The sequence below is a fragment of the Sinohyriopsis cumingii genome, chromosome 18, assembly GCF_028554795.1.
Source record: "Sinohyriopsis cumingii isolate HCF-2022 chromosome 18, ASM2855479v2, whole genome shotgun sequence".
Taxonomy (NCBI): Eukaryota; Metazoa; Mollusca; class Bivalvia; order Unionida; family Unionidae; genus Sinohyriopsis; species Sinohyriopsis cumingii.
Window position 1 is genome coordinate 93,636,276 of NC_142978.1, and position 23,864 is coordinate 93,660,139.

At 37.1% G+C, this 23,864-nt stretch overlaps 1 protein-coding gene across 3 annotated transcripts in view; it reads left to right on the forward strand.

Moving 5' to 3' along the window:
- Nucleotides 1-23,864, forward strand: part of LOC149777521 (uncharacterized) — a 64,017-nt gene that overhangs the window by 37,644 nt on the left and 2,509 nt on the right. For all 3 annotated transcript variants that reach the window (XM_089940729.1, XM_089940730.1, XM_089940732.1), the window contains exon 8: nt 14,452-14,492. In XM_089940729.1, the coding sequence (XP_089796855.1) occupies nt 14,452-14,492 (41 nt within the window). The remainder of the gene's footprint in view (nt 1-14,451; nt 14,493-23,864) is intronic.

Genomic DNA, 23,864 nt, shown 5'->3' on the forward strand with positions numbered 1-23,864 from the left:
ATTATTTCACTGTATACTCCAACACTGTATTATCGTGGCAAACAGGATTTTCAGATTAATTTTGGATACACGCCATCTATCAGTTGTTTGCAGAGGTAAAGTTGTAAGGACGCAAATATTTTTGTGTGCAGTTTCCTTTAAAATGTCAACATTTTTTATAAGTTTACAATGAAAAAGGAATAAACACCACTTTTTTGTAAAGTGCATGCAATTACATTGATCATACAAAACTCCAGTCGAACTTGCTATACCTGCACTAGCTTTGATTGCAAAATATATTCAGTGCATCATCTGATGTTTGATGATTATAAGTCATATACTGATAGTGACACACATGTTCTTACCTGGTTATGCTTGGAATTTCATTCCATGATAGCCAGTATGGACCAAAATCGACAAAATGTTGCTTTTGATCCTACTTATTCTATGCAAATAGGAAAACAATAATAGTTAAGCTAATTTTAAAATCAGTAATATTTCGGTATTAATAATAATAGATTCATATATATATATATATATATATATATATATATATATATATATATATATATTTCTCTGCCCACTTTGCACTTAACATGCAGACTAAGTAATATATATTTTTTCATTTTTAATTCCTTTTGTTGTTATCATATATTTCAACTTAACGGACATAAGTGTATTCAATTGAGTCATCGCATCCTTTACTTTGGTAGAAATCTTCAGCCATTGCAAGCGTGGACATTCTATCTTATCACTAAATTTAAATTTATGTTTATTATAATATGTGCATTACACAAGTTAGGTACATACAGCGATAATATTAAGTTGTTCCCCAATGGTACGTTAATCTGTGTCAGCCGCCATATGCAGTTTAATTTACATCTACATGATTGAATTGAACAAGATTTTTTTTAGGAATAGATGGAGGGAAAGTCAAGGAAACTTTACAATTTGTAGCAATACAGCAATAACAGATCAGTTTTAATATGCACCGATAACATTAAGTACCATGATAATACAGTGTTCCAGGCTACTGTAATCAACCCTTAAAGATACGACACAATGCTTATTGCTTAGAAAGTTTTTAGCAAATTTAAAATTTCTGCATATTTATCTTACCTTCGACTTTATATATATACACACACTCTTATTTTAAAACCAATGCAAAAGTACATGGGGTGGGTGGGGTGATCTCATAAACATATATACAAAGGAGGCTTTAACAAAGCACTGACATTATCAGTATATTTAAGTCAAGCGAGGTTAAGAAGCAGAATTCATTTACAAATGCATTTGAAGAAAAAAAAAATTGGAGAAGAAGCTATTGAAGTTCAGAGATACCTCCTCAACAGATAAAATTGCCATGTATTTGCAGTTGGCAAACTATTTGTGTCCAAAGGTGTAAGAATTTAGGTGTATAAATTAAAATCTTTATCAACTACAAGTACACTAACACAGGCTTGTGTTTTTACTTGATCATTTACCACACGCAGTTTAGCTACAATTTAACTATTGACATACATTTTTACTTGATCACTGAATAGATAGATTTGGCTTTGCAAAGCTTAAATGAGGATTACAAATGTTACCTTTTTACTTGGAAAATGTATTTTACAGTACCTTGTTTGTCTACATTTCATGAATACTTGAATTGTATATGAACTAATTGCAAATCAAAAAAGATTTTTACTGGTTTATACTCAAAGTGAAAACATTGTCAAATTTATGTCATCAATAACTTTGGAGTTCATTTTTCATGTTATTTAAACATCAAAAGCCAACTTTCTTTGTAAAGTTTAATATTGTTAAAATCCCTAAATGGATTTTATGTGTTTCAGAGATGGAATCAGTGTTGTACAAGCAGAGTACAACCCCTTTCTGTTGTCAGAAAACAGAATAAAGTGTTTGGTGTATTCTTTCCAAATCATTTTGAAAGGGATTAAACTTCCATGTAACTGTGCTGTTAATTGTCAGCTTTCATATTAAAAATGATAATTAAAAATAGTGCCATGCCAATCATCCATGCAATTTTTTCAGACTCAGTTGTATAGTTGTAATTTTTATTCTCGTAGCTAATGTGATGAATAAACAGTGTCATCCAGTTTTTTAGGAAACATTTTTACACTAAGAATGCATCAGTTTATTATCCTTCTAAACTGGTACTTTAAATTATTATTCCTGCAGCTAATGCATAAACACAAATTTTGAGAAAGATGTCATGTGACCCTTTAAGCGTTGAAGACTTTACTTTAGAATCAGTTGTTAGAAAATATATGTTTACATTTGTCCTGTGTGGTTACAGGGCATTAGAACTGGGACCACTGTGTTACACTAAGATGATTGCATGAAGTGATTAAAAGTGTATGAATGCTAAGATTTTTTTCTAACCGGGGGATTCCAGCATGTATATAGGTTTTGGTTCTTTATCTCATATTTTTATCTCCATGTAAATAAGATGTGAAACCAAAATCTGTGATCCTGTTTGGCACCATGATGCCTGAACCAAGATGGTACACTGTAAAACCCATCTCATTCAGTCAGCATTAATTCAATTTTTTAAATTCAGATCCTAGACTTGTTAGTTGTTTTGGTACAAACATTATTCATTTTAATAAACTGTAAAAATATATTCTGAATAAATGTAGAGAAATCTCTAAGTGCACAGATAAAACAGACCAAGTCCATTTCCTAGCTAAAAAGATTCTAAGTCTACATTTCCGAGCTATGTCCAAGCAAAACAATGACTAAGTTCTTATTTCTGAGGTTTTTCCAAGCCAAAAATACACTAAGTTCTCATGTCCAAGACTTTGTCCAAGGTATTTCCTATTTTTTTTTTTTATGTACGAGATAATGTCTGAGGTTTGCTTATGAAACCTTGGACAATATATCAGCATTGTCCGAGGTTTCCCAGGTTTTCCTAGGAAAACCATGAAAAAACCTCGGATGTCCAAGGTTTTAGGTAAAAATTCCAAGTGTAACCTTGGAAAATGTACAGCCGGGCAGAACACTTGTTGGCCTTTGTTTATAAGTTCTGACGCATGTGTGGATTAGACAGCATCACTCCTCTATGAGAAATGTGATCCCCACACAAAGAAAAAAAACAAAACAAAAAAAACCCAAATGACAGAAATCTACTTGTTGGTCTATCCATAGTCACACTACCATGACTAGTTACAATCTACCAACTTTTAAGGCAAGGACTGCTACAATCGACCAAACAGTAGCTAATTCCTTTTGTTTTTAAAATGTACACAGAAAACAAATGTTTTGCTGAAACTTCACAGAAACCTGACTACCTTTGAAGCACCGATTGTTCTGTATAAATACTAAGCAAATGAAGAAAAATTAAGTCTCAATCAGTGTCTCTAAATTTTTATCCCCCCCCCCCACCATATTTTAGGTAAATGCATTATTTTTGTCAGCTAATGGGCTTGGTTGGTTACAGCACTGTTCAGCCTATAAAACACTTGGGTTCTATTGGACCCCAATCACCGAAGTTATAGTGGAATCACACTGTATATATTATGGTCATTATATAAAGATATGCATATTGACAAATTTTTATGCTCTCTTTGAGTTATTGTCGTTTTTTACCTACAGCTGGCTGCAGTGTAGGACAAAAGTTTGTCAGTGCAACTACTCTTGCAGTTTTATTGCCGGATTGTTGTGAAACTTAGTACTTATTATAGTTATCATAAAAAGATAATGCAGGTTGATCAGTTATTAATATCACACAATTTTCAGAACTGATGCTCTTTTATTTTACCATAGATATATTACCATCATGGAGTAGGGGTAGGATGTATAGGAGGTAGTATATTTGCATGAGCAGATTTGTCACCATTCCTCTATTTTCTAATTGATAATTTAAAATCTAGGGAACAGATATTATTGCAACTTGGTGTACATTGTTTTCTTTTGATCAAGAAAGAATGATTCTAAGTAAGGGATCAGTAGTTCCAATGTCAAGGTCAGGGTAAAGGTCTCTTGCTGAAAGTAGATTTTGCACAAGTATTTTATTTCAGGATGAAGGCTTGTGCTCTAGGGAATAGATTTCAACAAAACTTAGTGCAGATGAACCACTTAGCCCAGTGATAAGCCCTATTGATTTTGGATCAGTAACTAAAGGGTTAAGGTTGTAATGTTACTGAGAATATATTTTGCATATGTATTTCATTTCCAGATGATAACTTACAGTGCAGTTAATGAAATTTAAAAAACATCATACAATTTTGTTCCCTGATTGAGAAAAAATCATACTAGTCTTGTGGATAGAAGCTGCAAGTTGAAGGTCACTGTTGACAAAATTCAGTTTTAACTGTGCAATTCATTTCTCCTTTGAATAGGTACCCTGCTCACATTATATTGGGAATTTTAGCCTGCTACCTCATGAATCCAGCTGAACTAAAAGACAAAAATTGTCTGATTCTATTTCAAATAGAGAGCAGTAACTTTTGCCTATAACCTCCCCTTGGCACCACCATGTGTTGTTAGTTTTTAGCTTTGATGCTGTACAGAACACACGTCAGGCGTTTCAGCCTCTGACTCTCCAGCCATTTGTATGTTCCTCTTGGCCCATTTATTGTTCTTTTTGGATTTATTGTGCTGATATATCAATCTATTGTAGGTTGTAATCATTATTTTACAATTTCTGCCAATTTTTGAGTGATTTTGTCACCTTCTGGACTTTATCTTTTAAGACACCCAATCCCACCATGCTATCGCTGACCTATACAAGGTCATTAAGAGTTATCATAACTTGGACATTTGTTGCTCATTCCATTGGAGATAGACCTCTTATTAGTGTAATTAATAGAGCTGCTTGATATGTATGCTTGGTTTATTCGTATTTCATGCTTTTTTGATAGACTTGTGGTTTAATTTTTAACTAAGGATTGTGCACAAGTTCATAACAGGGTGATAGGTTTCTGATTCGACACTTTCACTACTCTATTAGTTATGACAGTGTTTTAGTGATTTAGTAACTTCAAATTCATTAATAGTTTCAGCTTTAATTTTTGTTTTTATATCGTTCTAGTGGAATGTCTTCTGAATGTCTGAAATGCAAGACAGGGTTCATACAGTCTTTGAAGGTCTTTGACAGTTTGGGAAAAATGAGGTAGCATTTTCAAGACCTTGAAAGTTTGGGAAAATCAAGCAGATTACCCTGAGGTCTTTAAAAGTCTTTGAAAATTGAAATAAACCCAAACATTTTAATTTCTTTCCATAATCACAAATAAAATTGCCCAAGGTTGTTAGATTTAAATGTAGTCAAGTTTTCCTGGTTTCTTTTTTTTTGATAACCGGTTAAGTTTCAGTTCACCATTAAACAATATTGTAGTATTTTGCATTCATTGCTTTCTCATATAACATACCTTGTATACAAAATGTTAGTGAAAATAGGTCTTGGAAATCGATGTTTGTGGTCTTTGAATATTTGGGAAAAGTCTTTGAATTTATCATTAAGAATTCTGTATGAACCCTGCAAGAAATTCAAGGCAAGGGAGGATACTCATGACCCCTGCATTATATGCATGAAATGCACTTCACAGTCATCTTGTCAAATTTGCAGCACGTGGTCAGAATACATCTCGACAGCAGTGCTCCAGAAAGCAGCTTAGGGGAAGGAAAGGTTGAAATCAAGAAAGGACAGCACCAACATTTTCAGCCTTAACCCCAAATTCACTTACTTGGCAAGCCTTGTGGGGGACACTGGTACCACCCCAAAGTTCATCTGGTGCAACCCACGGCTACAGGTACTTCAGGGGACATAGAAGAGACAGGAAGGGTGCATCTATTGTAAGAACATATATAAATTTAGCCCCTTTTTACAGTGCTTGCTTCTACAGATGCATTGCAGGAATATTCCCCCAATTTCAGGCAGCCCACTTGGCATAAGTCCCCCTGTATGCTCAAGCATGGCCTTCATGCCTGTGAGTCAAGGCACATGGGGTTCTTGCCAGATCCATTGGATCCAGCTCGTAATACTGCTGTATTGTTACCAGCCGTTCAGCTGTCAACAGCTAACCCAACGTCCGCCTGTTTGGCTGACACCGGCAGTTAAGCCATCTCAATCAACATGGGGTCCTTTTCATTGAATGGTCCAACCAAATAGTTTATATGGGGATCTTAGTGATAGTTCCATCTGTCTAGCCCTGCCATCAACATCTTACCACTACTATACTATTGATTTCAATAAGAAATATGTCCAATCAGCCAGGCCTTTAGAGTGGCCGGTACTGGTGATGGTCAGATCATTTCATATACTGCCAGCATCCCGGCCAACCGGAAACCATTCACACCAGGTGGCAGTGCCAGCTGTGCCAGACATTAGATTACTCACTGTCTACTCTCAAGGGAGAGCTAGTGACATTGCCAAATACAACCAGCTGGAGTCGTTGATGCTACCTGGCATAACTTATGCAGATCTACAAGCTGACCTGGATGAGGACCCGGAGCACAGTGATTGCAGTGAGACAGTAGACAATCCATATAATTCAGATCCAACTATTAGGTGGACTGAATTCAGCTTTCAGGCTGCCATTGAGGAAGTCTATCAGGTGTTGGCCATTTTGGAATGCCTTCCACCCCCTACCAAAAATCAGTTAAAGCACATACTGTAAACACTGACCATCATGTGGCTCACTCAACATCAAATCAAGGTATAGAAGGAAATGCTCTAAATACAACCTCCAATTACCCCCAGCATTTAGCTAAATTAAATACAAATACTAAATACAGCAGTCACCAAACTCTCAGTCTAGTCATGGAAATCAAGAAGTCCAAGCAATGCATCTAAATCCCCCACTTGTCGAAATCAGCAAAATAATTAAAGACAGATCTCTTCTCATATGATCATCAATAATCAAAGGAGTAAGAACAGTTGAGTAAGAATTAGCATCGTTTTCCATTGGTTATTTGCTCGAACATGAGCAGAAGGGTAAAAGTTGGCATTGGTTTTTTTTGCTTCACAAACCCATCATTTTTGTATCGAGACCCCTCTTTATTCCAAATGCCCGCCTTATCCTACTTTTTGCAAAGGTTCACCTGTCTGTGTGCAGTTCAGACCGGTCTGCCTTAGATCTGAGGCCAAAAGGTCTAAAATCCGGATACAAAATCAGATTCCGACCATGGGCAAATTTTGGGTGAGAAAAAAAATCGGGTCCAAAACAATTAGGTTTTTCCCTCTGTATTTTGGAGTGCAACTAAAACGTCCAGATTATTTGGTATCATTGTAGAGCTACATCTGTCTAACTTTCTAAAATACCACCCACTTTAGTTTATCATACATGACCTTGATGCAACAGAGCTTGGCAGTAACATAAACGCAGTGCCAGGGGTTAATGAGTTAAAGGGCATTGAGGATGATTATGAAATCTTGTTGTATGCCATCAGGTCCAGAAACACAGAGTGCAAAATAATCATCTCGGGTCTACTGCCAAGAAGGGATGTTGTTATGACTGCACTAAATGATACCCTAAGTACGTTGTGTGAAAATGTCCAATTTAACTCATTGTTCCACAATACAGGACCTTCAAAGACAATCGAGTGAACCAACGATTGTAACCAATGAGACCAAATCTGCTTGTCCAACAGAGGTACTGCCTTGCTCCTTAAAAATATAGACCAGTACATAAGAATTATAAAAGGGGTTAGGCATGAGTCAGAAAACGGCTTGTATTGTGGAGAGCATGGTCATGTAACACAGCGGTGTCTGCATGGAAAACAGATTCGTTACCATGTTTATCGCGAACTAGGACATAGGCAAAAGCTGTGCACATACCATTGGGTTGAAGGCAATGATGTCTATAAACAGGTTTCAGGCTTTATGCATGACCCTATTTGGGTCTCTGTTGCTTTTTGGAGGATGAGTAAAAGAAGTTCAGAGGCAGGCAGCCAGGAACTGCCCCTCCAACTTGCTGCTCTGCCCTCTCAGCCCCTGTTAGTGCAAAGGAATGTTTAGCAGCCCCTAGACAAGGAATTTCCTGAGTCAGATATACATCACTTCTGATCCCAAGCCAGTGCCAGGAGACCACAGCCTAACCAACCTTGGAGATGGTCATACAGAGGTGGGAAGAAACAGACTTGCTCCGCTTTCAAGATTCCAAATCATAAGCATTGACATGCCCTCCCCACTGCTTGAAGGCAGCCTACCCATTGGCGGACAACTCCTGCATTTTCAGGCTCACTTTATCTCCCTATTCCCTCAAAAATATATGGCTGATCCAGGTTATTTCAGAGTGACTTCAGGTATCATTCATCGAACCCTCCTCCTCAACCCTCTTCACAAATGTTCGTCAGATTGGTAGAAGGGTGCCGTCCTTCAACAGAAGATACGGTCTCTTATCTCAAAACAGGCAGTGGATATTTTGCAAAAGCCACAATCCCCAGGATTTTATTCATGACTGTTTCTAATTCAGAAAGCAAATGGCAACCTGAGGCCCATCATCGACTTGAGTTGCCTCAACTGATTTATTGCACCTTCAAAGTTAATGATAGAGATGGTGAGGTTAATCTGTCTCTCAGTCAGAAAGGGTGAGTATGCCACCAGTCTTGACCTGATCAACATATACTTTCATGTCACTATTGACCCTGTCTCCTGCAAGTTTCTCTGTTTTGATTACTGCAATACAATTTACCAATCCACTGTTTTTCCCTTTGGCTTAAAGACCAACCCATGGGCTTTTGCCCACATTATGGATTGTGTCCTTCTCCTGTTCTGGTCAACAATGGCAGCATACCTGGATGTCATCCTCCAGAAAAGCATGGTAAGTTCTATCAAGGCAGGAATGATCTCCTTTATCTTTTAGCTCATTTTTGCTTTTTAATGAATGTGGAAAAGTCAGACTTCCATTCATCCTAGAACTTTGTCCATCTGACCATGGAGTTCTTAACCAACTGTCTTCCTCATGTTCACACCACCAGAATCATTGGATTCATTTCCAACAAGACTTGGATTTTAGTGAGAGCATTCTTGCAACTAATTGATCAATTCACTGCAGCAGTGGACCTGATCCCACTTGGCCATTGTTTTATGTGCCCCTTACAGATGGCATTGTTGGTACAGTGGCATGCAATTTTAAGCTCCCCTCGATCAAGCCATCATGATGACGAACGAGATTTGATCATTCCTATGTCAGTGTAGAAACCTTGTTTGCAGACATAGTGGTATGCACCGATGCCAGTGTGTATGGAATGACGGCTGTCATCAAAGCATTTTACTTCTGGGACGAACGTCTCTTGGGGAAAATTATTCTCATTATATCCAACAACTCAGTCGTGGTATCCTATCTCCTAAAATGGGGACACCAAATTGCACGACCTGTGTGTTCTGATTTGGCAGTTTCCACATTTATGCGACAACCTCCATAACAAGATATGAATCAGACACATTCCCGGCAGAGACATCATCATGGCCAACACTCTATCCAGGAGAGGTCAAGTCCTTTACATGGAATGGTCTCAGTCAGTCTTCATTTGGATTTGCACACTTTGCCAATATCCGATGATCGGCCTTTTTGCAACAAGGTGTAGTCACAAATTACCCACCTTTGCCTCTCCATTTCCAGACCCAGAAACTTGAGCTGTGGATGTGTTGTCAGTTGGGAGGGGTTGTAGGCCTTTGCCTACCCTCCCATTGTCCTGATATGAAAAATAATCCAGAAGCTACAGGGTCAGAATTGTAAGATGATTCTGAAGGCCCCTCTCAGGTAGGACAAGTCCTTGGTCACCTATCTACTCGATCTAGTGATAAATCTGCCCTCAATGATCCTGGCCAACCTGAATATACTCGAGCAACCATGGTTGCGGGTGTTCCATTGCTGCCCTGACCATCTTCTGCATGCTTGGCTTGTATCCAGACAGCCTTGTGAGAAACATTTCAAACCTTCAGTTGTGGAGAGAATCTTGAGAGCAAGAAGTCTCCCCACTCTGAGGGGTTGCAAGGGAAAGTGGCTCATTTTCAGGGACTAGTGCCAGACTAATCACATCATTCCTTTGAATGCTTCAGTCCTTCAACTGGCTGACATTTTCTTTGGCTCTGAGGAGAAACACCTGACCCTCATCACTATCAAAGACTACCATTCTATGATATCTTACACATTCTGACATCACAGCAGATATGACATTGGACATGATAAAGACCTAAGGCTTTCAGGTCATTTAGCTAATTTTGATCTCAATTGACTAAAATCTTGTTTTCAAAATGGAACCTGTTCTGGGTTTAACATGACATGACTGATGGAGGCAATTTGAGTCCCTAGCTTACACTTTGCTAAAGTTTCTATCATGCAAGACATGTTTCCTGGTAGCTTTGGGCTTTACTTTCAAGGTAAGCGAGCTATATGCTTTTCTGTTGACACAAAGTATCTTCAGTTCAGATTGGATGGTTCACTGGTCCTCTTGACAACCAGGCTTTGTAGCCAAGAACAGGTTACCGTCCATTGGTAGCCAAAGAGTTATCATTTGCTCCCTCTCTTCCAAAGACATATTGAGAGCTGCAATGGAAGATCCTGTTTGTGCTCACAAGCACTATTTGAAATGCATGGAGACAAGTTGTGGCTCACACAAACACCTCTTCCTCCTGGTGAAAGCTGGGAAACATGATATCACTCCTCTAGCCCTGGCTTTGTGGCTGAAGTGGGTTTTATGCTCAGCATACTCTGAGGTCTCACAAGACCAGAGCCACCGCATGAACATTACAGCTCATGAGATTCCAGCCGTCTCTGTGAGCATAGTGTTTGAACATAACGTTTCCATCGGAGATATAGTGGAAACTGTTATTTGGCATGCAGAGTCAACCATCTCAAGCTTCTATCTCAGAGATTTATCATCGCATAGGCAGACCTTTGATATGGTCGGGTTGGTAGCAGCAGTACAGATGGCCACCAGACCCAACTAAATCTATCAACACAGCCTGTTAGCTTCGCTGGATTTGCAAGTGAAATTTTGCAGGTAAGAAGATTTCAGTGTCATTTTCTTAACCATATTAAATAGTCAGGGGTCAAGGGACTCCAGGCTGTGTTACTTATGTAATTAGGAGAATGGGTTATCATTCACATGGGGAATCCAGCTATTCTTACTCAGAAGGATACCTGAGGTAGAGGTTGGATGCTTAGCATTTATTACTTATTCTCCTAATGTAATGTGATTGGGAAACAAATGTGTGTGTGTGTGTGTGTGTGTGTGTGTGTGTGTGTGTGATTTGGATTTTTAACACAGTTTTAACTATTTTTCAGTCATATTGCTACAATGTCTGCAGTGTAGCAGTTTATAGTGATGCTTAGCAATGGGGCATAATGCCTCAGACATGTAGCCCGATATCCTACCCAGTCACATTATCCTGACACCAGGCCGACCAGTCCTAACACTTTACCTCTTAATGCTAAGCACCTAACGAGGCAGGTGTTAGTATAATTTTTATAAGTCTTTGGTACGACTTGGCCAGGGTTCTAACCTGTGAACTCCCTCATTGCAGGCTGACGGTCTAACCACTTGGCCATCGGAACAGTCTCATTGGGGAACAAATTTTAAGGAGAAAGCAAATTTTTTAGTAAATTGTTTTCTCCAAGAATACTTACCCAATCACATTACTTAAAAACCCTCCCAACCACCCCATCATGTGAGGATCCTTGTTAGCATCTTGCTCAGATAAAAACTAGCAACACCTGGTGGTGCCAAGGGGAGGTAATGGGCAAGAGTTACTGCCCTTTGTGTATTTGAAACTGACAGAATAAGATGATATTCATCTTTTAGTAGGGCTGGATTCATGAGGTAGCAGGCTAATATTCCTTAGAGGTAATGTGATTGGGTAAGTATTCTCGTAGAAACATAATTTACTTTAAAATTTGCTTTCCAAGTGATAACTTAGTTCTAACAAACAGAATTCATTGAAATTTATATCTTTAGCTCCAAAGAGCCCTAGGAAGAACATTATTGATTTATGGGTCAGTAGCTTGAAAGTAAAGGTTGCTGTCACTAAAAAAAGATTTGGCCATGGCATATCATTTCCAGACAGAAACTTTTAAATTGCACTAGACAGTGCTTTTGTATGAAGCCTTGTGCATTTGTTCCATAAGAAAAATTGTTAATGTAATGCTGATGAGAACCTCCTATGAGATCAGCATTCAAATCAGGTAAAAATTGACAAAGGCTCATGTTGAGATTTTATATGGATACGATTTGCTTATGTGACCAGACCTTCTTATGTGAATAAATGTAGTTTTGGAATGTACTCACTTGAGCATTTGGTTACTTGTGTGAGCAAGTTTTCAAATGGTAAATATAATAAGCTAAAAGGGAGCGGGAACTCCAATATACAATTTGTCAGGAGATTGGTGACTTATAATATAATTAATGTCAATACATACATCATGCATAAGTCTGGTACTGCAGTTTAAACTGGATTATATAATCTAGCAGGGTTATTCCATATTAAATATAGGGAAAGAGTAACAGAAAAATAATTCATAACCTTTTTTAACCACATGAAAAATGCAACTGATTATCATTTTTTGATATTACAGTTCTGCATTACCAATAAACAAATCAGATAATGCATTAGATGGATAGATGGAATAAAATCATAAGCTCATCATGTTATATTTGCAAATTGTTCCACATCTAGTTGTAAACATATTTTAAAATATAGTTACTGCGTAGTCATTAGCACTTACAATTATTTTGTGATGACTCACATTATAAGGAAAACTTGTATTTGGATAAGGCACATAGTAGGGATCACTTATGTATACATCACTTAGCAGAAGATAATTATTACAGTTATTACAGATTTTCAAACACTTAGGTCTGTTCAAACTTCCTGTTCAAGCTGCATTCAGGAGGATTAATTGTTGTTGTTGCTGAGGTGTTCGTACAGTGCATATCTGGAGCTTTTCAGACCTGGAATGTTCTGGGTAAATTAAGATATTCCTGGAAGTGTATTTAGGAAAAATCTAACTTGACCTCTCAGGTGATGTCAATTCATTTTCAGAAATTTTCCACAAGTTTGCGAGCTTTCCTCACATGAACATGTTTGCAACTAATCTAAAAGAGTTAGAAGCTAATTCAATTTCATGCTTTGAGTAACAGTCACACAGAATGAACATTATCTTTTGCATCATGTATTTAAGGTTTTGCTGAATAGTTTCAGGTGGAAGACTGGAATTTCTGTTTGAAAGTAATAAGACGAAATCTTTTCAAATGAGATTAGATTTTAGGTCATAGATTTTTGATATGCTTGTGGAAGTACTCAGATCAGAAGCAAGAATATCACAGACTTGTATGCTGTTCTGTACACTAGATGTTCTCTAATTGTGTATGTGGACCACTGGTGGTGCATAAATTAAGAATATAATATTAAAATATAAGTTGTGTGCTTATGTTTGTAGAACAAAAAATAAATATTGTTGTTTTTTTAATTTTATATATTGCACTTTTATGCATTACCCTGTACAATAGCTGACAAGATTACAATCAACATTAGGAAAGACCATTAAGAGGTCCGACAAGACCCTGAGCAACCTTCACGTGGGCTGCAAAAAATGTTTGAGAACCACATGCTATACATGTTGTCCCACTCCGTCATTTACCTGGCAAAATATAAGGATACTTTGAGTAATGTTGATTGGAACAGACCTTTGCAGTTACCACTGTAGATATTTTACACATATTAAGTAACAACTTTGAGATTGCAGATAAATAGTTTTAATTTCCATTTCTTGGAAAAATGAGAGGTCAGATTGTTTACACATAAGCTAATAGGTCCTTTGGTGAAAATGGCAGGTCTCAGACCTTGGAACAATGTTTTTTTCAAACCCTTTTGGGTTTAAGCCATTCACACCACAAACTTTTGGTGTAGGTATATAGTTTAGAACAAATATTTGAATGGAAACCCATTCTTAGGCACTGTGGCCTTGATTTTTGACCTTTTAATCCAAACATCAATCAGTTTCCTTACTCAAAGTGAAAGCCATCCTCAAAATTTATGTCGGGTCTGTGCTGTAAAACTAAAGTTATTTTGCAGAAACATTTTTCTTGTTTAGTCAGTGACATTTACTTTTGACCTTTTTAACCCAACATCACTAAGCATCCTCATTACTCCATGTCTAAAGTATCCACATAGTTTAATAAAGGTAGCTAAAGTTGCTATGCAGAAATGAAAACGGTAACATAAAGAGATGAGGATAGCTGTGCCATGGAATGGATATAATTTTGGTGAGCTTATAAAAGCAACTTTCTGAACAGCAATATGACATCATATACCAGCATCTCAATGTGTTTTTAATGTATAAATATCATTCAGTATTACTGCCCTGTTAGAGTTTAAAAAGGATACAGATAATGACTATGTTGCAGATGTACACAAAATGCAAAGCAGTAAGTTAATACAAATATTTTTAAAATCGTTACAGTTGTAAAATATATTCTCTTCTGGGACACATATGCATGATGCTTTTATTTTGCATTTCATAGGATCGATCCATTCCCAGACTGACCAGAGGCCAGTGGCATAGGTATTATACTTTGGTTTTATTTTTTCTTCAACCCCTACCTCATCTTGTAAATGGCAAATTTGCTTTTCTTCACAATTATGGCATGTATCATTTTGAAAAATTGTTAGTGTAAATGCAATGCTTAACCAAACTCCATGTCATGGGTGTCAAACATATGGCCTGCCATAATTATTAGTCCCACCTGCAGAATAGGACTCTTGTTAATATCAGATTTGTTACAATGCTTGTCATAGCTGATGACATGTATGGCCTGAATGAAATACATTTATATAAAATCTTGGCCTCCATAGCAAATGAGTTTGACATCTCTAAAGTTGAGGCAGAGTTTTGCCAGTTACTCAGAAGAGCTGATAAAGTGGAAATTTGCACAGTAAAACCATCTTTATTGTTCTCAAATCATCAGTCAAAAACATTTTATCTCCATTTCATTGAATAATAGAAAATATAATTCTTTAGTTTCACAATGTCACATCAAAAAGTGTTGTGACCTCCTTAGGAACATGGGGGGAATCTCTTCACCTTCTCCAGAACTGCTGAGCCTGTGTTGATCAAATTTGGTTGGGAATGTTTCATAGGGCATGCTCTATGAAAATTGCCAGGATTTACTCCCCTTGAACATGTTAAAATAAGCAATGGTGTGACTTACTTGACAACTGGGTGGAAAATCTATTTTCAACTTCAGAACAGCTCTGCCAATATTGATTAAACTTGGTTGCAGGGCTGCTTAAATTTTATAAAAATTAAGTCGTCCATGGACAAGTAAATTAAAAGGTTTACTTGTCCTTAAAAAAAACCGACTTGTCATTCTGAAAAATGACTTGAGAGTTTATTAGGCCAAAAGGACTGTGCATCAGTGTTTATTTTTTTTTCAAGATATGTGGCTATGTATTTTTTTTTACAATTTTATAGTGGGGTTTTAGAAGTTTGTGAATAAATGAGTTGCTTCATATGTTTATGGAACATAGGATTCATTTTAGGGCAAAAGTTTTATTTCCTTTTTATATTTGTAAACTGTGTATTTTGGGGAGAGAAACATTTCACCTTTTTACGGATTTCTTTATTAAACATCAACCACGATCAGTATGCAAGTTATTAACTCTATTCTTTGACAGCTGTTAAAGTTTAATGGGTAGTCTGGTTATAAGAGACCTTAATTCTGAATTGTTTCATTTTATGAACAGTGAAATGAACCTTGATATGTTCAAATACAAGGAGCCTGTTGAGTCAAAATAAGATTTAAACTCACTGTAAGAAAATAAGTTGAAGATGTTTTAAAATTTAAAAAATACAACAAAGCAACAGCAAGTGCAAAATAGGAATGATGTTTTTTGACAATAATGGAAATGCTTGACATTCAACATTTACACAAAATATGTAAGTCCAAATTGCTCATGTGATAACTCACATGAGAAAATCCAACTTTGAATAAATTTGAAATAAGTGTTTAATCAGAATCAAAGTCCAAGTTTCTCACGTGATAACTCACGTGAGAAATTAGAACTCTGCCTTATTTTCAAACATGGTTGTATGTAATGGAAAAGAATGTTTTCTAAGTTCTACTTTCTCATGTGAAAATTTAGATTCTCACGTGAGCAAAATCTGCTCATGTGAGAATCAGGTTAGTTTTTCCTTGGCTCACAAGATCTAACAAACTGCACACATGAGCCTGCAAAATCTACCCAATTTGCATACATTTCTAACAAGGTTCTCATGTGCAGCTTATGAGCAGCTCATGTGAATTGGTGAGATTTTTCTGTACGGGTTATTTTCATAGTAAAAAAGAAGAGTGGTAGACAGGACAGTTAAAATGTCCACTCATTTTAAACTGCACCATTCAAATGCATGCTGTATTTTGTTCAGTGTTTTTAATGGTTATTTAAAGAATTTTCCATTGGTAGTAATGGTAGCCATATTTGGTGATGAACTGTATTGAATTGCATTATTGCTGTCAGGGCACATGAATGAGCAATTTTTATGCAGTACATGGAAAATGGTGATATATGCAAAAACGTACTCTGCACACATTTTTCTTTTTACTGTTGAGCTGCAGCTGGCAAAGTATATGATAAGAATCTAAAGTATTTAAAAGAGAATAAGGATGCTTATATGATCAAAGTGCCTGTATTCATTCCAAAGTATGCAGATGTAGGTGAATACAGCAGGTTGCTTGGAAAACCCACAAGTTATTTATTACAGAAACATATGTCGAGGAGGGTTTCTGCAGTTGGTGCCCTATCATCTCATTTGTGCATGTACAAGATTTGGTTGGTTACTAGAAGGAGAGATGGTAAATTATAGTCAAGCATAAACTGGGTGCAAAATTACTCATTATTTTCACCTTCAAGTCAGAGTGGCAAGAATGTGCAGGGTGACTGTCAGAATAAAGAAAGTGAAGTGTGTAGTGGAGTTTTTTGCAAAACAGAGGATGATAATTATCAGTCAGATGTCAGGTAAGATGAACTTCCAAATAAAAAATGAAGATTAAGAACAGCAACAGTCAACATATTAATGTATATATTACAGGAGGGGGGCATGTTAACAAGTATTTTTATTTCAATAGATCCCTTACAGAATGGAGCAGGAAGACAAATAAGGATATTTAAGTGTTTGGGTAAGTAATGAACTCTGGTGATTTCCTCTCTTCTCCCCTGGAGTGTTTTATGCTCTCCCATTGTTTTAGCGACAGGGAGGAGATTCTCTTAGATAAAATCCTGGTAGCATTCAAACCTGAAAGCCATTGTCAGGATGCTGTCTTATAAAGCTGGTTGAATTCTGTCAAGTATTCTGAAAAGTACTTGGTCAAAGGTTTTATATTTTTTGGGGTAATGGCAACAGTATATAATGGCAAATTGATACAGTTTGTACAAACTCTTTTATGTCGAGATGTTAACTGATATGAAGATGTTATCACCAAGATTTGGCTGGGTTCTGTTGTTGGGGTGTTTGAGAAAAAGTCATTGAACATTTTTCAAGTTTAATCTAGTGGCCACATTTTATTGTGGATCAGCATTGTTTATTGTCAAGTTTATGGGAAGTGAGAAATAGCTGTAACTGTCACTTTTCCGGGGGAGGGGGATCAGACCTAGGGACTTAAGCCCTCAAATTCTGCATATTCCTCATTCAGACATTCCCATTGATGCTCGCCAAGGCCACTTTTCATAGGCTTTGGTCATGCATAGATGATCGTTGGGTCCAGTTTTGGGGACTACTTCAGCTATCTAGGACTCCCATCTTTCTTCATAAATCCAGTCTGGTGAAACTGGAGGAGGAAGTGCACTTTCTTGTACAGAATGGGGCAGTCAAAAGGTTTCTAAGTGGCAAGTCACCCACCTTCTTATAATTCCTGTATATTCCTGATTGCCATGAAATGTCGAATGTTTTGCCTGATAATTGACTTCTTCCCTACAGTTTTCTTCTGGAAGAACTTTTCTAAATGGATTTTTCAGGATGCCCACCTACACTATATATTCCTCAGTGCAAATATCTCTGGTTTTTCTTGGATCAGGCAGTCTTTCAGTTCTGGGTACTACCATTCAGAATTTCTTCTCCATCTGAGTTACAGGAATAGTAGCGGCTTACCTATGAACACCAATTCTCCAGTATTTCAACATTTGGCTGATCCACAATTTTCAGGTCCAGTCCCTTCATCATGACCTGTTCCTATGTTGTTCCATGATAACTGAATAGTGCCTTTTACCTAACCTTGAGAAATCAGAACTCATTCATTGCCAGACTTTGTTTATGAGGGCATGAATTTCCTCATAAAAAAGAACTTAGTCTGAGGATTGGAAAGACTGAATCCTGATTCTGTTAGAGGCACAATGAACAGAAACTTATTTGGCTGTTCGACTATACTTGTACCTTGAATGCCACTGCCAACTTGATTCTGTTAGGACATCTTCATATGTAACCTTTACAGCTTCTCCTTCTCACAAGGTGGAAATCTCACAGAGATTCTCTGTTGAAACCTCACAGAGGTTCTGTCAGCCCTTATCCTTTTAATGCCAGCATTTCTTCATCATTTGCCATGGTTGATGAATTGGGAAGGATTCTTAATTGGGGCCCCATGCATACACCCAACCCCTACTTGGGTCCCTCATTTAGAGCCAGAGGGCATAATTCAACAGGGTATTTGGTCCCTGCCCAAATTGTACCTTTCAATCAAACAGCCATGCAAAGAAAGCATTATATCTAGCATTGCAAGGATGCATCAAAAGAGTAAGGGTTGATGTGACATGGTCTACTCCAAGAACATGTTAGTCGAGCTTATCTGATGTCAAAATGGCAAGCACGACCCTTCGCTTTGTGTGGATGTCTGAAACCTCATTACAGAGTCCCTTTTCACACTGTGAGCAAGACCCTTTATTTTATTGGATCTCTTTGCAACCAGACTCAACAACAGACTTCCCCTTAATGTTTCTCCTCTTCCGGATTAAGGAGTATGGGCAGTGGAGGTCTTCAGTCTCCAGTGGGATTGGCTCCTCGCATATGTCTTCCCACCCTTCCCAGTCACCTCAGGTTTTGCAAAAGTTCAGCTCTTTCACTGCTCAGATCATTCTCATAGCCCCATTGTTGCCTCAGCACTTGTGGATCAACAATCTTTTTGATCAGGAGGGATCTTCTGTTGCAACACTGGGGATCTGTCCTACACTATGGCCCATAAATCCTTGACCATATTGCTTGGCTCATCTGAGGTGATCTTTCCACCAAAAGTTTTCGGGTGGAGGTATCAGTTGCATCATTCAGGCTGGTAGAGCTTTGACATCTAAGGTCTATGATGCCAGATGTAGAATTTTCTTTGATTGGTGAAGTAGGAAACACTTTGATACTGGCTGTCCCTCACTAACTTGTTGCTGTTTTCCTTTTTTTTTCTTTTTGAGAACAAATGATGCTGGTTTCCACTATCATAGGATATAGAGGTGACATTTCCAACACTTAAATCCTCTCAAGGCATATCATTTGGTTTCAAACCATTCCAAGCTTGTTAAGTATTTTATTTTGCAGAAACCTGTCTTGCCCTCTTTTTGTGCTAAAATTGAATAATTTTTGTGTTTTATGGTCATTAACCAAAAGCCTCTATGAACCACTGAGTGGGGCTTCCTTTCAGGACCTCACTGTCACTACTGTGTTTCTACTCACCCTTGTCTGTAACCATCCTTTGACAACTGGGATCTTCAGCCAAATAAACATTACCTTCCATAGTTTCAATGTGAATAAAAAATGCCATCTCAGTTGAATCTGTTCTGCAGATAATACAAATAGACTATTATGCCATGTGAGGGCACTCCATTTCTTTATTAATGCATCCAAAGTAGAAAGAAGGATAGGAAGTGTCATTTCCTACCCTCAAAGGCTCCGTAGAAATTGAATTTGCCACTTTCTCATGATGGACATTACTGATGAAGATCTTTCCTTTGTGAAACTAACAGCCCATGAGGTTTGAGCCTTTTATACCTTTATGGCTACTACTTCTGGAACATCATGAAGGCAGCATTTTGGCATGTACTACCTTCTCATTTTACCTCCACTTGTAAACACAAGAAAGCAATGGCATATTTTCTCTTTGTCCCTTTGTTATGACACAACATGTTGCCTCAGAAAGACCAACAATCCATAACATAGACCTATCCATTACTGGTGAGTATATTCCATTTTCTCAATTGTTGATCAGTTAATGGAACATTAGCCAACTCTCCCAAGAAATTCAGCTAAAGAATAGCAATAGGTAAGCTGTTGCTTCAGTTGTAATGTAGGGGTTTTTCTTCTTGGGGGGTTGGTAAAACTAATTTTATGCAATATATACCCATTGCTATGGTTGAATGCCCTCCTCCCACCTTGTTCAATGTCCTGGTGTAATAGCTGTCTGTGAAAAAGATGAACTGTCTATGCATGTTTAGCTCCTGACATACCAGTGACCAAGCACATGATTAGATTATATCATACTGATAATTCTTAACTATACAGGAGGATATATTCTCATCTCACATCTCACCAATCTCAGTCGTCTACTTGATGAAAATCAATTTTGCCATCAAAAGGATCATTCTTGTGAATCTGCCCGAATACCATTTAACCGAGAAGGAGAATGTACTGGTCTCCAAATCTAATAGCATTAAAAGCTCACAATTTCAATGTACCAGGGCCAAGAAAGGAGCTATTCAAAAAGAATGTTGTGAATGAATACCACTAGGCTTGAATATCTGGAAGTATCACAGTGATATATCCAGAATGTCCGTAAATGAGGACTCTGTATTTCACTGAATTACAATGTACTTCAATAAATAATTCCTCTCAATTTATATCTGAACACAACTGTAAGTGTTTCCACAGACTGGTCATAAAACAGGAGTGAAAAATTTGTTTATCAAACCTCTCTGTATACAGATTTTTCTTGACCTGCGATGCAATACATTTCCAGGAAAAACCTGGTTCAACTTGTAAACAAGGCCAGATCTTGAACTTTGATTCAAGAAAACATCATGTTTACTTCTTAGTGTCATGACAAAAGTCATGTAGACATTAATTCCACAACCCTCACTCACACAGAAAATTTAGCACAAAATAGATAGACATAAGGTTATAAATACTTTTTTAGGGTTTTCAAGGAAATAACTCTTCAAATCATATCAAGACAATAATTTGTTTTTGTCATCCATTACTTTGCAATGAAAACATGGGCCAGGCGTTTTCATGTTCATAACCTTTTTCTGAGCAACCTTTGTAAGACAGTGATGAATAAAATGCTCCAATTAGTGACAGTTTTGCCAAACTTGCCCCAATAACTTGTGTACTAGTTAAGGTACCCCCAATAACTTGTGTACACTCCATTTCGAGTTAACAAGGCTGAGCTAGTATTATAGTAATGGCTACTAATGTTATCATTAGTCATATTCTAATTAGCTGGCAAATAGTGATGTCAAATCCATTTCACTGCAACTTAAAGTGATTTAAGAAACATCTCAACAGTACAATATTTATGGCTCAGTCCATCACATCTAATTTTGTTTGATTGTTTGCTCCTGGTCATTACTGGAATGTTGAAGCACTCTTTCTAAGTTTGCTTAGATTATGGTATTTGGATAGTAGTATGTTGTGGCTTTCGACTGATTCTACCAAAGTAAAACTCATGGTCGTTGAGCAGCTTTTGGGTACAACATTTGGGATAGAAATTTTCTACCATCATGCTTACTATGGCAGTGTACTATTCATAGAAAATTTGTGACCACACATAATGTTACCTCAACTCTGAATCATAGAATAATAATAAATTAGTGTTAAGTCACTTTTATTTGTGTGGGGCTAGTCAAATCAGATGCTGACTTTTTGTTCCAAAACAATTGCATTGACATTGATACCAGGGTTGAGTCATTCAAACTTAGTGGGTAATATGTAGCAGAATAACTTAGGTTCACCCAAGTGTTGTTGATGTTTGTGAGGGTGATCTGTATGATTACTTGCGGGATACAGTGCTGACAAAAGGGCATATTCTCTACATCGGTGGTCATTGTTTTTCACCCTATCACTGGCCTCTGAGGAATACATGTTGCAGTTGGTGCATAAGACGATCGACGAAACAGATGGTATGTGGAAATATGCACTTTAAATTGCATGTATCTGTCAAGAGTCCATCATGATCTTGAGTGGTATTTTTTTCTTCCAATCTCTTGAGAATCTTTTCAGTTTCTTTAACAACTTCATCATTGATAGATTGGTGTAATTATGGTTCAGGATTGTTTGAGCACAACTATGTTTCCACTGTGTTACAGTTTTTAAACCCATCCTTGTCATAGGAGGCATAACTAAATGCACCTGAAGAACAATATCCACTTTAATTCCTGAAATGACAGCAATGTCACACACCTTTATGACTCCAGGAATCATATATTTGACAAAAGTTGACTAATGTCTCGGTTGGTTTGTATGTGTGTGGAATGAATACTGCATACTTTTTAAAATCATGAATGCGCTTGTAAAACTTTAACTTGGGTGTTTGTAATTGTTGTGCTTTGATGGCTGCCTTAGTAACAATGGAGGATTTCACGTTCAGCTGTTATGCCTTTATACTGTAAGTATATCAGCCTTTCATACATTTTGGCATTACACTCACATTCAAATTGTCTCAGTTGTCCAGTTGCAATGAGTTGTGGATTGTCCAGGACAACCATTAGTGTCCTAGTAAAACAAGCCAAAATGATTATATAATGAAATAGCTTTCCCTACCTGCATGCAGCAAGGTCGATCAAAAAAATTGGTTAAATTTTTAAAAAATTCTATCAGGAACAGAAACTAATTACATCAGTCTTGGTTATTATTTCATTTACTTCTGCATCTGTTTCTTCAGCAGTGTCTGGTGTTTCTAAAATCACAGGTTCAGCAAATCTTCGACAAGCACTATAATATTCATAAATAGATCCGCATGGCTGGCAAATCTGATTATATGACTTGACTTCTATAATACATTTAAGACAGGGTCTAGCATCTAGACTAACATGTTACATTAGTTTGGCATTTTCTGCTGCATAGTTGATATTTTAAAAGACATACTTTTGCAGTTATTGCATCTTAATGCCATTAAATGTTTGAAATAGTGTTTAATTGTTGGATATGTTCCAGTTACCTGGTGTTGCATTTCCTCTTTTACATAGTGTGGTACATGTTTGTGGAGGTTAATATCCAGCTTATATCTTAGAATTTCTTGGATTTAAATTTTGGCTTTATAGTAATTCAGAATTGTAGATCTGGCTTTTGCAAATGAACAGGCTGATACTTTTTTCGTCCAACAATTCTTTTAGAAAGCTGGATAAAAATCTTTTAACACTTTGTCAGTCAAATGAGCTCAAATGACTCATCAAAGAGTATTGCACCAATTCAAATACGACCAGACCAGTTGCACATTTTGTATCCAGTAATGTAAAATGTCTTGAATTTATGTTCTGCAAAAGAAATAGGATTATTGATCACCAATCCTATTTCTTTTGCAGAACATAAATTTGTATAGTATAGCCACATTAAATAATTAAGCCAAAAGGAAAACTTTACCTTGCAGTTCATTATCATAAAAAACAATTGTGTCATTGTCATAGTATTGTGATAGTAGCAGTTCATTGGTTAGTGACATAGGTCACAACATTCTATAACCCCATGACTTTGTCATTTTGAATGGTCACATATTGGTAACTTTCTCAGATTTAAATCGAAGAGATCACATGCATACATGTTTTATATGTAGAAAGTCATTGGGGATAGGAGGAATATAACAGTGGTCCAAAGTTACTATTGGACATACTACTAGATGGCATGTTGGGAACAGTGTTTAACTTCTAAGCTGGTGGCCCATGATCAGCAAAATGTTGATGGATCTATAACAAGACT